The 14446-nt window shown below is 35.8% G+C and overlaps 3 protein-coding genes across 3 annotated transcripts in view; all 3 read right to left on the bottom strand.

Moving 5' to 3' along the window:
* Positions 1 to 6920: 6920 nt before the first annotated feature.
* On the bottom strand, positions 6921 to 9563 carry LOC148740605 (G protein-coupled receptor GRL101-like). Its single transcript, XM_088751299.1, has 5 exons — positions 9498 to 9563; positions 9116 to 9187; positions 8399 to 8473; positions 7186 to 8182; positions 6921 to 7002 (listed from the first exon to the last, which is right to left on the bottom strand). Exons 3-4 carry the CDS (start codon positions 8452 to 8454, stop codon positions 7882 to 7884), a joined length of 357 nt encoding a protein of 118 aa, XP_088607425.1. The 5' UTR covers positions 8455 to 8473; positions 9116 to 9187; positions 9498 to 9563; the 3' UTR covers positions 6921 to 7002; positions 7186 to 7881.
* LOC148740606 (G protein-coupled receptor GRL101-like) lies at positions 7153 to 7815 on the bottom strand. Its single transcript, XM_088749707.1, has one exon. The coding sequence runs from the start codon at positions 7813 to 7815 to the stop codon at positions 7153 to 7155; it is 663 nt and encodes a 220-aa protein (XP_088605833.1).
* Positions 9564 to 11000: 1437 nt separating the features above from the next.
* LOC148740604 (uncharacterized) overlaps positions 11001 to 14446 on the bottom strand; it is a 43827-nt gene continuing 40381 nt past the window's right edge. Inside the window, exons 18-20 of the mRNA XM_088749706.1 lie at positions 12392 to 12463; positions 11867 to 11938; positions 11001 to 11076 (exon numbers count right to left, since the gene is read on the bottom strand). Coding sequence (XP_088605832.1) covers positions 11001 to 11076; positions 11867 to 11938; positions 12392 to 12463 — 220 coding nt within the window. The remainder of the gene's footprint in view (positions 11077 to 11866; positions 11939 to 12391; positions 12464 to 14446) is intronic.

Raw genomic sequence — 14446 nt, 5'->3', positions numbered from 1 at the left:
AGTGAATTGATCAGTTTGAAGAAACGTTGTTACTCTTACTGGCAAAAGTGATTGGGATGCATAAAAAAAAATATATGTCAAGCGACTTCGAAAAAATACAAGGAGCAAATCATAACTAGAACCTATTACGCTTCCTTCAGTCTTCATCGCCAAACGTAGCTTTGATCATTGCAGGCCCTGCAGATGCAGTAAAATCTCGATTTTGAAATTGACTTCATTACCAGGAAGTTAAAAAACTATTTCACAGTTACACTGTTTGACTTCAAAAGGAAGTCAGTTTTGATTCAGATTATAGAGAGGTTCAAGAAACTGAAAGTTCTAGTAATCAAAAACCAACTCTTTATGTATTTAAACGTCCATGCATCACAACAAAACTTGAGCAGATTTTCATGTTACATCTCAAATGTAAAACTAACCACATAAGCTTTATAAGATATTAATCAAAACACAACTTCATGAGGCAGTTTTTCATAACCCTCCAGTCAGTGGTATTCAGTATATTAATTAAAACAAACCTTATACATATTTACCTTGGTTCAAAAACAGAGAGCTAAAGCCTGGTATCAAACATTTCTTCTTCCCCTAGATGGAATTCGAAAGGAGAAAGAAATATTGATTTTAAAAGTTACTTTAATGTGACTATATTGTTGCAAGAGATTGTAAACTGATTACCGCTATCACAATTGTAGCTGGTCTGTATTGAAATGTTTTGAAAATTAAGGTACACAAAATCATAAACACCATTTCTATTTAAAGAGATGTACCACAAGGAAGCTATGTTTTCTTTATTTGAGCAAATATCTGTATCGTTAAAAATGCTTAAAAAAGTGAGACAGCTCCACATCATAAATAGTAGTATTTTAATAAAGGTTTTCACCCTCCATTACAAGAAAGTATAATAATACTCTCAAGTGCTTATTTTATCTCTCAATGAGGTCACTTCTGATGTCGATCTGAAAACTTCAAGGCTTCTTTAAGCAACAAGGTGGAGTGATTAAGCGTCATCGAATGAAGCATTGTGTGGACCACTTTTACCTTATGTTGGCTAATTTATGAGGAATGTTACCTTCTTTTGCGAAGTCCATGTCAGGTTTCAGCACTTTCTCTTCTTCAACTTCAGAAATAATGCATTTGAAAAAAAATTACTTTGGTACTTGATCGCTCATTCTTTTCTCTACTTAAGCGTTTAAAAAAGTCATTAGTCCTTAACCAGTTTTCAACTAGAATTTGTCCAGCGCCTAACAAGTTAAAAGGGATGCTTCAAGAACTCATAAAATGCCTTAATATATTTAATAACTAATCAAAACCACCTACTTTTGTCACCAGGCAATGGGATCTCTACGCTTGCCACTTGCTCCTCAGATTCACCAGCTGTGTTAAAGCATAGGTATTAGTTACAATGAAGTACTGTTCATAATTACAGTCACTGTTCCTGTGTAGGCTGACAAAAATGCCGTCAAATATTTAAATAAAGTGGTCTGCAGAGTAAACCGGCCCATGGTCTGCTATTAAGCCAGAAAATTGGCCTAAGGTACCCGTTAATACCATAACACATGTTAACACTTTAACCTTCTGAGTGACCAATCAAGAACCACTCTCTCTCCTTTACCTTGATCATGCTTCTTAGATTCACCAGCTGCGTCAAAGCAAAATTGTTAATTAGGATGAAATACGGATACCTTTGAAGCTAATAATGAGATTTCATTGACAATTACCGCCACAGTCACTGCAAAGTCTAAGATATGCCATCAAATAGATACAGGAGTCTTTATAGAAAATCCGTCCCACTGCCCGTTATCAAGCTAGAATATTGGCCCAGCCAACTGTTATGTTCATAAACAGCTTGCCCTGTATGCGGGAATAAATGCAACATATGTTGGACAGAGTAAAGTTACTGAAAAGCAATTCACTTTTATTACCTTCCTCAGTTGGCTCTGTAGGCTCAGACTTATTTTCTCCTTCTTGACCTGCACAAATAGAATTAAAATGGATTGCATTAATCCAATCATTTAAATTGATTTGAATCTTCAGAACCTTCGATCGGTGTGTAGACACTTTTACTTAAATTAGTTGTCAACTATTACTTTCCTTTAATCTATACTTTCCTAAGAAAACTAGTCGTTCGATTTTTTTTACTGAAGCGTTTTAAAAAGTAATTAATCTTGAACTAATTCTCCACTATAACTTATCCCAGTGACAACCAAGGTAAAAAAGATTCTTCAATAACTGATGTAGAGCCTTGACATCTTGAATTACCTATCAAAGGCTATTCTCTTCTTTACCTTTGTCAATGGGCCCAGGAGTCTCCTCTCTCTTCACCTGCTCATCACATTTACCAGCTGTGTGAAAGCAAAGTTGTTAATAAAGTTGTATAGGATTTTATTAAGAATTACAGTCACTATCACTGCTTAGGCTAACACATTTGTCTTCAGCTAGATACAGGGTATTAATAGATAGCTCAACCCACTGCCTGGTATCCGGGTAAGGAACCACCAGGGACAACTCATAACCTGAATACTCGAGAGAGAGTGTAAACCCAACACTCAGGGTCTTAAAATAATTGAGAAGAATATGCTACCTTTCTATAACATCAAGAAATGATTAGATATCCTAGTCTTCTCGAATAGGGACGAATAAATGGAGGTCCCGTCTCCTGCAGGGTTAGGGGCAGGAGACGTTAATTTCCCACGCACGAGATTACTGTGTGATGAATGTCCTCCCCTGGGGTTGGATGGGTGGGTAACAGGACCCCCGTTCATACCAGTGTTTACTACGCTGAAGGGGCTATCCTGTATAAATATAGATGCCTACTTCTACTTCTAAACAGTCAGGTGCGAGCTTTTATCGCCTTACGGTCACTTTTGTTTACTGTCTACAGATCCATTGTGATATTTAATTCAAAGCAAAATGGCGCCTTAAATAATACTAGGCAATTTTGAATATCACAATGGTCTATCGGCATTAGACACTTCTACTTGCAGGAATAGTCAATTATTACCTTCTTTTTTTTAGCTTCTTCAGAAAATGATTTATTTGATAGAATACTAAATTACTAGTCAGTAATCCACCTTTTCTTCTACCTAAACGTTTTTAAAAAGTCATTAGTTCTTAACCAATTTCTTCAATAGAATTTTTCCAGTGACTGCCCAACTAAAAGTGAGGCCTCGATAGCCCATAAAGTGGCTCAACTTCTTGAGCGACCAATCAAAAACCATTCCCTTTCCTTTACCTTTGTCACTGGGCCCTGGAATCTCTTCACTCTCCACCTGCTCCTCAGATTTACCAGCTTTAATAAAGCAAAGTTAGAATAAGGTTATGTAATGGACTAAGCTAAGAATTACTCTCACTGTCACTGTATAAGCTACAACAATTTCTGTAAAATAAAGAAATGAAGCGGTCTACATAGTAGTCCCATTTCCCGCTTATAGGCAGGCAAGTTGCCCAGTTGGCCAGCTTGTCAATATCATGAACAACTCGCACTGTGAGCAGCAGTAAATGCAACATATGTTAAAAAAATTCTCATTTGAAAACAATCAATTGATTTTTTTACCTTTCACGGAGGGCTTTTTGAGCTCAGGCTTACTTTTTCCTTCTTGAGCTGCATAAATAGGTTTTAAAACGATTGCATTCATAAAAATCAGGTTGGGGTACCAGGGACAGCACGTAACCTCAATTTTGAGGAGTGCTTAAACAGTCAGCCTTTGAATGCTATCACTTCTTAAAATCTTCATTAAAGGGCCTTTAATTTCTGGTCCTGGATTATTGTGATGAGTGCATACTCTTGACCTACATGTAACAGTTCCGGTAACTTTTTCATAGCAGTAACAAAAAAGGACAAGCCGGTGCTCACTTTCCTTCAGAATTTTTTATGGCTCTTTATATCATTTAAGTCAAGGTCCTATCGATGAAACGCCCAATAATCGCGATATCTTTTGAATCTTGTGTCAGTAGCTAAAAGGTACAGTTACAACTACTGTCCGTCAAAAAAAGGTCTCTTTCATGCACCTAACTTATCCACCATTTACCTACATTTTTCTTTGTCTGTAGATCCATTATGATATTTATTTCTAGGTAAAATAAAACCTTCATAGAACTAAGTCACAATATCAGAATCTTATATCGATGTTTAGGCATTCCCACTTAAATAATGATAGTCGACAATTAATTACTTTCTTTTCGTCTTCTTTGTCGGTACTGGCTTTCTCCATGGTGAACAGTGACTGCAACAAGATAGAGAGCACGCTTCATTTGACTAACATGTTGGTTGTTTCGTAAAGGCTTAGAAGTTAAGTAATCAACTTATTCAAGTCATGATACGTTTAGATATAAACATGACTTCTTACCCAAATAAGGTAATTTATTACTAGAGTAGGAACAGCTCTAGAAAACATGCCTGAAAAGCCTCAAACCTCAAAATATAATTATACGATTATTTTACTTATATTCATCCTCACTGATAGCGATTCTTCGAAGGTTTCAATCAGGTGTTGCTAATTTTCTCGGAAGACATTTATTTCTGAGTACCTTTGACGTGAATACCTCTAACTGTAAGTTTAACATTTCTCTGACAACAGGCAAATTTGCCAATTACAAGTTTTTCAATTGCGATGATCTTTTTGGTTCAGTAAGAGAAGGAGGAAATACGAAGCTACTCTCATGAATACACTGATTTTATTGCTGGTTATAACGTTAATAATATGGAATACCGATCTTCTCCGCGGTATGATACAAAAAGAAAGAATACAATCAAGTATTCCGTGCGCCAGCTCGGTAGCACCAGCCAATACTTTGGGTGATACAAGACATTCCTTGATTCATTTTTTTGTGAAGTAGTATATTTTGCTTTAAATAAAATTAAAATTGAAAAGGCCTTACCTTTCACAGTCTTTTTAGTGGCTGGTTGGATGTCAAAACCATCCTCATAATCTGTTTCAAGGAACAAGTAGAGTAAACTATGTCATGAGGCTTTTGGTTCATGTTTTCTTCTTGAATACATTACTAAACAATTTCATTTTCTATTGGGTAATATCCATGTATATTCTATTATTTATTGATTGATGAAATATACAACTAAGCTATCCGACCAAAAACAAAAAAGACCTGAAATACTTCGGTCAAGTTTAACTGTAAGCTTTACGTTCAGAACTGGATGCGTGCGAGCGTAAAAAATTGTCCGAAAGTTCTAGAAATCACGATGAATTTTCTAATTTCTCGATGGATATAAACTTCTTATGTTACACAGCTCATGTTTACATCTGCAAGATTGTGAGTTTTATTTCAGTTAACAAGTAATAATACCTGAGGAAGATGCACTTTCATCCCCTCTACAGGCTTGTTCCATCGCTGTCGACAAAGTTAAGGAATATTTTTAAGTTAGAGTTATTTATCATATAATAAAACCAAAAACTCAAAACATAATGATCATTATCAATATATAGATATCCTTCATTTACAACACCCGTATCGTATGTGGGACGAGGGTATCTTTTTCCCATGATACACTGGGCATGTACAGGTTGCTAAAGGAAAGGGAGGGGCATCTCACCAGTAGAGGTAAAAGGTCCTTAAGGAAAAGTTTCAACAAAATTTTTAAAAGTATCTGAAGAAAACCAAAGCTGGTTAAACTAGGCGTTCTTCTTGCAGTCATCAACCAAAAGTGATAACGCCAAATTTAGTCACTTTTATGTCATATGGAAAAACTTTTTGAATCTTTTCTCTCTCAAAATGCACCTAAAGAATGTACCAGAACAGAAAAGGAATGCTGTGGTTTTATTCTAGGTATTTCAATTTGAAATAGCAAATATTCTGGTACATTTAAAATAGACTAGATACACATGCCAAGGAAGTTATGTTGCAAAGTGAGTCATGGCATAACCATCAACATCAGTGTCACGGTTGAAAATTTTTCGGGTCGAATAATGTCCTTGGTATGTTTCCCATTAGGTGGTTTTACTTCACTATTTACAACGTGCTGTCTGAAAGTAAGTGTACAGATGGAGCACTTGCCTGGTTGTGGAGCAAGCAATTCAAGGGCTTCCATTTCTGGAATATCGTGGTGTTCTATTACTTGCATTTCAATGTGTTCTCCTACGAGGAAAAAATGAAAGAAAAAAAATCAGGATTACTAATGAACGCAAAAAAAGGATGGAAAGGTTGTTACGCGAAAAATTTCCAAGGTAGAGAAGGCGTATTTCATGTGTATTATATTGATCAACCTTATTAACAATATCAATATGATTTATCTTTTTATCGTCATATTTATATTATTATCTAAACATAATTTTTTATAGTCTCAGGTTTTATACACGAGCCTCTGGCTCGGACAACTTGGTAACCATGCCTCACGTAAAGACAATAAACTTGATTGATTGATTGATTGATTATTACCCTCTTCGTTGATAGCGTGTGCATCTTCATTTCCAGCCTGTCCCTGCTGATCATTGTCTACTTCTTCTATGTTATAATATAAACAAAAAAAATGACTTGGTCTTCCCCAAACAGAGAATAAGCCACTGTCAGGCTTTTCCAAACCTTTATTACACAAAACTCATTCTACAAGTCAGATTTGTATTAATCTTATATTGAAATTTAAGACAGAGGTTGATTCCTTTATATTTTGATAATGATTTACAAATTTCCGCTCCATTCTTATTCAAAAGGGTTTGACAAATGGCTTCAATTTGCGTCAATACTCGTAGAACATGGCTTTGATCGATCAGAAATCGATCAGAAATAATTATTTCAACTAGCGACGCGCCCCACCCCGCCCATGAAACGTGCTCTGCCCCCATTTCTACCCACACATTTAAAGTCACTCTTTATTCCTTTTTGTACGCCTCAGGCGTAAAAAAATTGAAATTCGAGGTGTGAAGTACCATTATTGTTATTATGGTATTTTAAAATGGAACATCAAACTGTACCTTCTTGATTTTGCCCTCTGTTGAAAAAAGATCGAACATTCGACCACAGCTTCCTCAGTTTTGGTTTTAGTATAGCTTGCACCTACACATCAGAAATTTATGGGATAGTTAGTGCGAGACTTTTGAATAATCTCTTTTTCATTTCTGATTTTCTATGTCAATCGTCACAATTACAAAATTAAGTTGCCTGCCTACCCTGACACCAGAGAAAATTTGAACGTGACAGTATGTCCTATTCAATAGTGAAAATGAATAGACCTGTTACCTGTGGAGTAGAAAGCGTATACAGCAGTGGGTTGATAGCTGAATTGATCGGAAGAGCGAACACTGCAATCCACACTGCCAGATCACCAGGGGGATCAAATGTTTTCTCGACGTGAGACTTGATGCCGATAGCAATGATTGGTATCCAACACAAGAAGTCGGTCAGAATGATGAAGAACACCCTTTTGGCAAGTGCTTTTTCTCTTTTGGCCTGTGCACTTTGTGCTCTTTCTCGTATTTCACGCACAGTTCCATGTGCGCCGAGCCGTCTGCTTGACGACCATGATTTCAACAAGATGGCAATATAAGCCACCATAATGAAGATGAAAAGAAAAAAATTTAGAACGATAAAGATGGAAGTGGAGTATTCCCAGCCTTCTTGTAGTTGCGGGGAAAGCTGCAGGGGCAAGCACACTACGTTCTTGCCATAATACCAGTCACCAAAGTAGTACATTCCAGACAAGGGAAGGAATGCCATAATGCCTCCAACCAGCCAGATGACTGCACACATTATACGAGTCTGCCTTGGTGTAATTTTTGCAAAAGTGTAGGGAAACACAATGTTCTTGAGCCTGTCCCATGCAATCAGAGAGATCATCATAACTGACACCTCACTTGAAAAGACAGACATGGCGCCATTGAAATGACAAAACCAACCAGTGCGCCACTCGTAGTCGTGCAGGTAGTATTCTCCTGATCATTGCAGGTCTTTTATACCTATAGTGATAAGGTAAATACCCATGATGCCGTCTGAGATTCCCAGATTCACCAGCATGATAGACTGGACCACATTGTTATCAGGGAAAAAATACTGCCACCCAACAACAAACAAAGACCCAAACAACGAAAGAAGACCAACAACCCAAAGACTTCTCCTTGGAGCAAGGTTACGGAACATAGAGTGACAGCTTGCGAAGTTGTCATTGAAAAAATAGTCGCAATCGGCATCCTGCCTGAAAAGATCGAGGTGGCAGCACATGAGGTTGGTGTCCAAAGTTCTGGAATGAAAAAAAAACTGCACTTTATTATTACATCACTAAACGTTAAAAAGCATATGCTTACATAAAATGAGGGGAAATTAAGTGATTTACGCTAAACACCTTAATCGTTAATGATCTGAATTCAATTAATAATGTTTAATTGATTAATATGATAGGCTGTTATTTAAGAAAAGATGTGATCGAAGGAAATGATTTTTATGGACCGAGTCTTACACTCTTATAATGTGCTTCAACTGCCTGGTAAAAAATCCTCTGGGGAGCTCAGCCATCAGGTTGTAATGTATGAACCTGCAGTTTTGAGTAATAATTAATCAAACATTAAGTCGGTTTATATCGTAATTTGCTTCACAAAATATATTTGACTTATTTCAAAAAGTGTATTTCTAAGAATAGAATTTATGTTATCATATGACCCGTCCGGTCCCACTCGTGCAATTCCTAAAAAAAACCATAGTGAAAGATGAAAACGCCGACCGACACTAGTGTACTTACACGGCGACATTGTTCGCTGTTGTTTCAAAAAACGAGTGACAGCAGTGAACAAACAAGAATAAATCAGTCAAGATTTGCGATGAACTGTGAGTTCCTTGTTTCGACTCGAAAAAGAAAGGAAAAGTTTTCACATAGAAATTGTTCTTATGATTTCCCTCGCGCGCTGGTCTATTGAGTCCTATTTAAGTTAAAGCAAACTTTTTGGTATTTTTAAAAACTCAATTAGTCAGAGGTCATGTGATAAAATGTTTATTGACAGAGTGAGGTCGGCTTGGACTGGGAAATAATTAGCTCTCTTGAGGCAAATATTGTTCCTTCCAGTTCGACCGAACTCGTCAATAAGTACATATCAATGTTCAAATAGACCGTCCCAAAAAAAAAAAGGAATAGAAAAGTTTTGGTGTCTAGATAAGCATCTGTAATTTGCCGTGAACTTACAAAAATCGCAATTTATGAGTATAGCTGAAAGTCGTGATGGAAACGTTTTGTATTTCATTGCCGAAGATATCGCTGAAATAAAGAACATAATCACTTACAATTAGTAGGTAGAAAGTTTCTTACAAATGTCATTTTCCTCATAAAATTCCATTCAATGGCTGTAAAACTATCTGGTTCTCAACTATGTGTGTTTGCATTTCACTAATATCCCCCCTTGCTCACTAAAAGTATGTTTAAATAAACGGTTCTTTTTGCACTGTCTATTCTACTTCATATTCAAATTTTTAAAGTAAGATCTCAGATTTTAAATGCTTCTATTATACTCTCCCAATCACTTTAAACATCCTAGCATGTTTTTTTCTTTGTAGTTAACCCTACTCACAGAGCATTGAGGTTTTTGACGCCCTCGAAAATTTTATCTGGCAAAGCCTCAATTTTGTTCTCCGAGAGATATCTTAAACAGATGAAAGGAACAAAAGATAAATACATAATTTTACAAACATAATGTGATTTCAATTGGGTGTTGCTCATCACATTTAAGCGATGTTGGAGTTAACATTTCAATGATGTTGTAATTTTGGTTTTATCAACTGATTTGATAAATTTGAAAGAGCTGTTGAGGGGCTATGTGGTTTGCCAATCAGATCATCTTGGGACAAGGTTTCAACTCTGAGTGTACTTACAATTCGAGCATTTTTACCAAGCCCTGGAACTGATCTTCATGAAGCCTCTCAATTTTGTTGTAGCCCATTTTCCTGAAAAAAGAAACAAGGAAAGCTTAGACTGATATACCCAGGTGTACCTGTGGAGTGATATCTTTAACACTGTTTTTTAGTCACTACTGTAGTTCAGGCAAGGCAATGGCATTTCTTTTCCCAATAAAATAGCTCTTTATCTTCAAAGAAAAACATCAGACATAAGTATAATGCTCTCAAGGGTAAAATCGAAAACTTCTAAGTTTATTCTCAAGCGCCTTAAGAAGGTCTATTGTTTAAGCTGAATTTGAAAAATTATTTATGATCCATTTCCTGTTACAAATTACAAACTTATTGGGGTAGTTTGATCCTCCAGTACAACAACATAATATACAAAATATAAAGGGGACAAAAACGTTTGCCATCTAAAAGTAGATTATTATTAGAGTTGTCATAAACTAGGTAGCTGTTATATTTACAGCATTTGATGTTTTCAAGAAAATCCTTAACAATTAATCTTCAATCTTTTATGTCCATGAGAATCTTACTCACAGAAATTGTACCGCTGTAATGTTTCTGAAGATGTGCGAAGGCAGATTTCTGAGTTCATTGTTTGACAAATCCCTGAAAAAATCACCACAGTAACAAGGAATTCCCTAATAATAGAATTATCAGCTAAAGTGCTTCATAGAATTTTACTTTTCCAATGGCTTTTGGAGAAGAACTTTCAAAACTGTAGTTTACTTGTGTAGTGGCTTCCCCTTTTCTTCCTGTTTTTCTTACTATTACTATTTTATCATCATTGCTATGATTATTGCTATTATTATTATTAGTATCATTATCAGCGTTATCACTTGCGCATCCGTTGGTTATTGGTTATCATATGTTAAAAACTGACACTTTATCCAGCAAAAAGAAAAAACAAAGTGCTTGTTAAGGCTGCTATTAAAATTCGAGCTTTTAAACATTTAAACCCCCAAGTATACTTACCATTACTTAACAAAGCACATCAACTGCATAAAATAGCATTCTTTTCTTCATCGAATCAGATTCATCGAATCAGATTCACAAAGTCAAGCTGGAAAACTCCAGTTTATTTGAGCCGTGACGGCTGTGCTTTTGTAAACAATATCACAAAAATGATCACTTGGTTGTTTCCAATTATCTCCCTTGTTAAATAACCATTTCACTCACAGATGTTTCAGGTTGAAAAGGCTGTTAAAAATTCCGTCTGGCAGACTCTTCAACTTGTTATTTGACAGACAGCTGATGATGACAAAACAGGAAAATTAAATCGTCATTAAGTCTACGATCTGAAATTTATAAGTAACTTAAAATGAATACAGATGTTGGTCATGAAAAATACTTAAAGGGCTGAGTGATGCCATATGCGTACAAAGTGTGGAGTATAGTACAGAGCATCTTCAACAATTATTGTGTTCCTTTCGCTAATTATATATATAACTCAATATTTATAGCAAAAGGTAAGAGGCAGCTGACTATTTAAATTTTCTTCGGCCACTTAACACTTTTGTCTAATGTTGATAAACGCGGACTCTCCCTTTGTGATTATTCCAACGAATTGAAAAAGAAGTAATCAAAGTCATGATTTAAGAAAATACCAGAATGACTCTAAACAGAAAGTGTAGTAACAAGCTCGATTGTTTGATGAACGAAATGCTTTTCATCAAAGACCTAAAACCCACTCTGATCGTGCAAAGCGATTCAATTCGCGCAAAAGTATTTGGTTAATTAGCTCCTAACATATTTATGCTAATTTAGTGTTACACCTTGCCACAAACTTTGTCATTTTTATTTCTCCTTGACAATGGCGTCATGATGACACCGAAACGTAGGCTTTTATCGTTGGTTTTTGCCAGTCTTTGCATTTCCAAATCTTTATTGATAACGATCAAGTTATATTATAATATGAATAATCGTCTTGAGATTGCCATGGCTGAAAATAGCTGGGACTTGTTTTTTTTTTAAAGGAGAAGAAACTTGAGAAAGAGTTAGACGTTTCTTGCAAACACATTATATTTTTTATCATACTCACAGCTCGTCCAAATTAGTCAAGTCTTCGAAAACGTAATTATCTAGCCTTACAATTCTGTTGTCTTGCAGCCATCTGATTAAAAGTTAGAATAAAATGACAATAGTGGGTAAATTTCCATCACATTATCTAGCTATCAAAGGTGAGTCTTTCAAACTAATTTAAGATACACAATACCGGTCAACATCCTGACTTTTTGTTGAATTTGATTTCTGATAGTTTTCGATACGTCTGGGGCTGTTCGCTTAAATACTCGTTTTCCTATTTTGAATCGTAGTGTGCCACACTGTTGTTATTTGCTGTTTAGGAACTGGAGCATCCATTATGCGCATTATTTTGCTCATTCATCAAATTAGTACATCTCACGGTATATGATCTCTTACTTCAGTATTTATACATGTTTCCATTTTTTTTTCAGAGTGACATATTAGTTTTATCTTATGCCAATTTGCAGAGTTCCGATTTCTCATATAAATAATTTTGATTTTTCCCATGTTATATGTTTAAAGGTTTTTTTTTAAAACTCACAGTTTTTTCAATGCTCTTAAACCATCAAACAAGCCCTCTTGCATCTCTGTCAGGTTGTTGTCGTTAAGTTGTCTGTATGAACAGAAGAGTTAAAAGAGTTTTACAATAACTTAGTTTGAATTTCCCGGAAAATACATCATTTGGACAGATAGGCTTTCTGAAGCTCAAAAATGTATGAACTACCAATTATTGATTTCGAAAGAAGTTCATTCGGCATTAGTACGACCCTTGTTTAAGTTTTAACTTAAAACAGTCATACGAGGCTTGGCTTCAAAGGGACGTAATCTTTTAGACCACCTCCTGCTTTTTGTTAGATAAGTCATTGTGTCCTTGGTCATTGATTGTGGGCGTTTGTTATCAGTTTATGTGCTATTATGTGGACTGAAATGGAGTATGCACTATCTGAATAAAAATGTGTTTTGTGGCACTTGTGAGTCCCCTCCTGAAAGGGTAAGCTTGAGGGTTCTTTTGAATAATTTTATAAAATACCGGTTAGTTTAAGACCTCTTTAATATCAGTTTTTCAGGTGGACCTGTTTTGTCCGTGATCCATCTCACGGCAATTGTCCATGCCACCATCGTAAATTTTATTTCTTTGCTTCCTTAGATATCTGTATCACTTTAAATTTTTAAAACCTCAATTCCCTTGGGTGGGTGCCTTGTATGGTGTCCTGTTCGCGCCTTTCCCTTTTAAATTTTTTTCTTAAAGTTATTCTATTTATTTCTTCTTATCCTGTATAAAGTATTTTTTCATTTATTTCCTGGTAAAGATTTGAAGGAAAAGACAATCCCTTTGCGCTTCCCTCTACCTTTCCTTTTCATGCCAGCTACTCTTGTACAAATAAAACAAATGAAAAGTTATCAAGGGAATAGGGATTGGAGTCTACAAAACGAAGACCGCCGACGTATATAGTTATGTGATTATTTATGAGAATGAGAGGATGCTGTAATGAGGATACGTTACTCTCTTCTGTTCAACTCTGTCCATCTACAAACCGTCCCAACTGAATGCACCCACCAATTAAGCTTGAGGACCTCCTTGATCATATCTTAATAAATAATGAGATTTTAATCCAAGTGTTTAAACACTTAGCACCATTAATAGAGGCATGAGTATCAGTTACTTACAGTTCGATCAACTCGGAGTTGTTATTAAAGACTCCAGGTGGTAGCTCCTTTATTTGGTTGTTACCTAACATCCTACGAGAAGATATTTTCTTGATTTCAGTTGAAAGTTTTAACTCTTATGTATTGTCGCTGTGCAAACCTTTTTTCTCTGTCGGATTTACAGTTCAAGTATCCGAATCATGTTGAAGTAAAACAACCGCTTTTACAATAATATTGATATGACTGATATATAATCATTCCAAGGTGCTAATTTATAAGCAAACCTAACTCTGTTACTCGCCTTAGTGTCGGTGACCCTTATTAAACTTCAAGAGATAGTCGCTCGTATTCAACGAATAAAGGGACTTTGAGCACACCTCGAACACGTGCCAGGATAAAAGTAACCTTTAGAATATTCTATACAACTACGATTAAAAGAGGGGAAGGTACTCTCTTCGGTTCTTTACCGCCATTATGCAAATTTGATTCACGCCAACAGTCAGTTTTCCCAGCTTAAAATTCATTTTCAACTCGAGGTTGCTGCGAGTCTCCTCGGAGCGCGTGATGATATAAACTCTTGTCAATATCTATATTTATCCTTGTCTTGCACGTTTTCTCATTAAACTAAGCCACTGCCAGAGAACCATGCGTATACTGAAGAGATGCAAAATGTTGTCACAAAAGTGAAGTTTTGCACTTAAAGAGGCTCTAGTTTGACCAATAAATCAATTACGACAATTAATTTAAACACCATCCACGACCCTGTTTTCCTGGCCATGAATTAAGCTTGATGAAAATTTGGCTAAGATTTTAGTAAATGAAGAGAATGAAAACATGAGCTTTGTGCTCTCAAACTTTTATTACTTACAGATAAGTCAAATCTACGTTGTGATTGAAGACTCCAGGTGTTAGTTCTTCAATCTGATTATCATATATGAGCCTGTAAAAA

The sequence above is a fragment of the Stylophora pistillata genome, chromosome 2 (assembly GCF_964205215.1).
Source record: "Stylophora pistillata chromosome 2, jaStyPist1.2, whole genome shotgun sequence".
Classification (NCBI taxonomy): Eukaryota; Metazoa; Cnidaria; class Anthozoa; order Scleractinia; family Pocilloporidae; genus Stylophora; species Stylophora pistillata.
The sequence above is the reverse complement of the archived record's forward strand: the minus strand, read 5'-3'. Positions and strand labels throughout refer to the sequence as shown.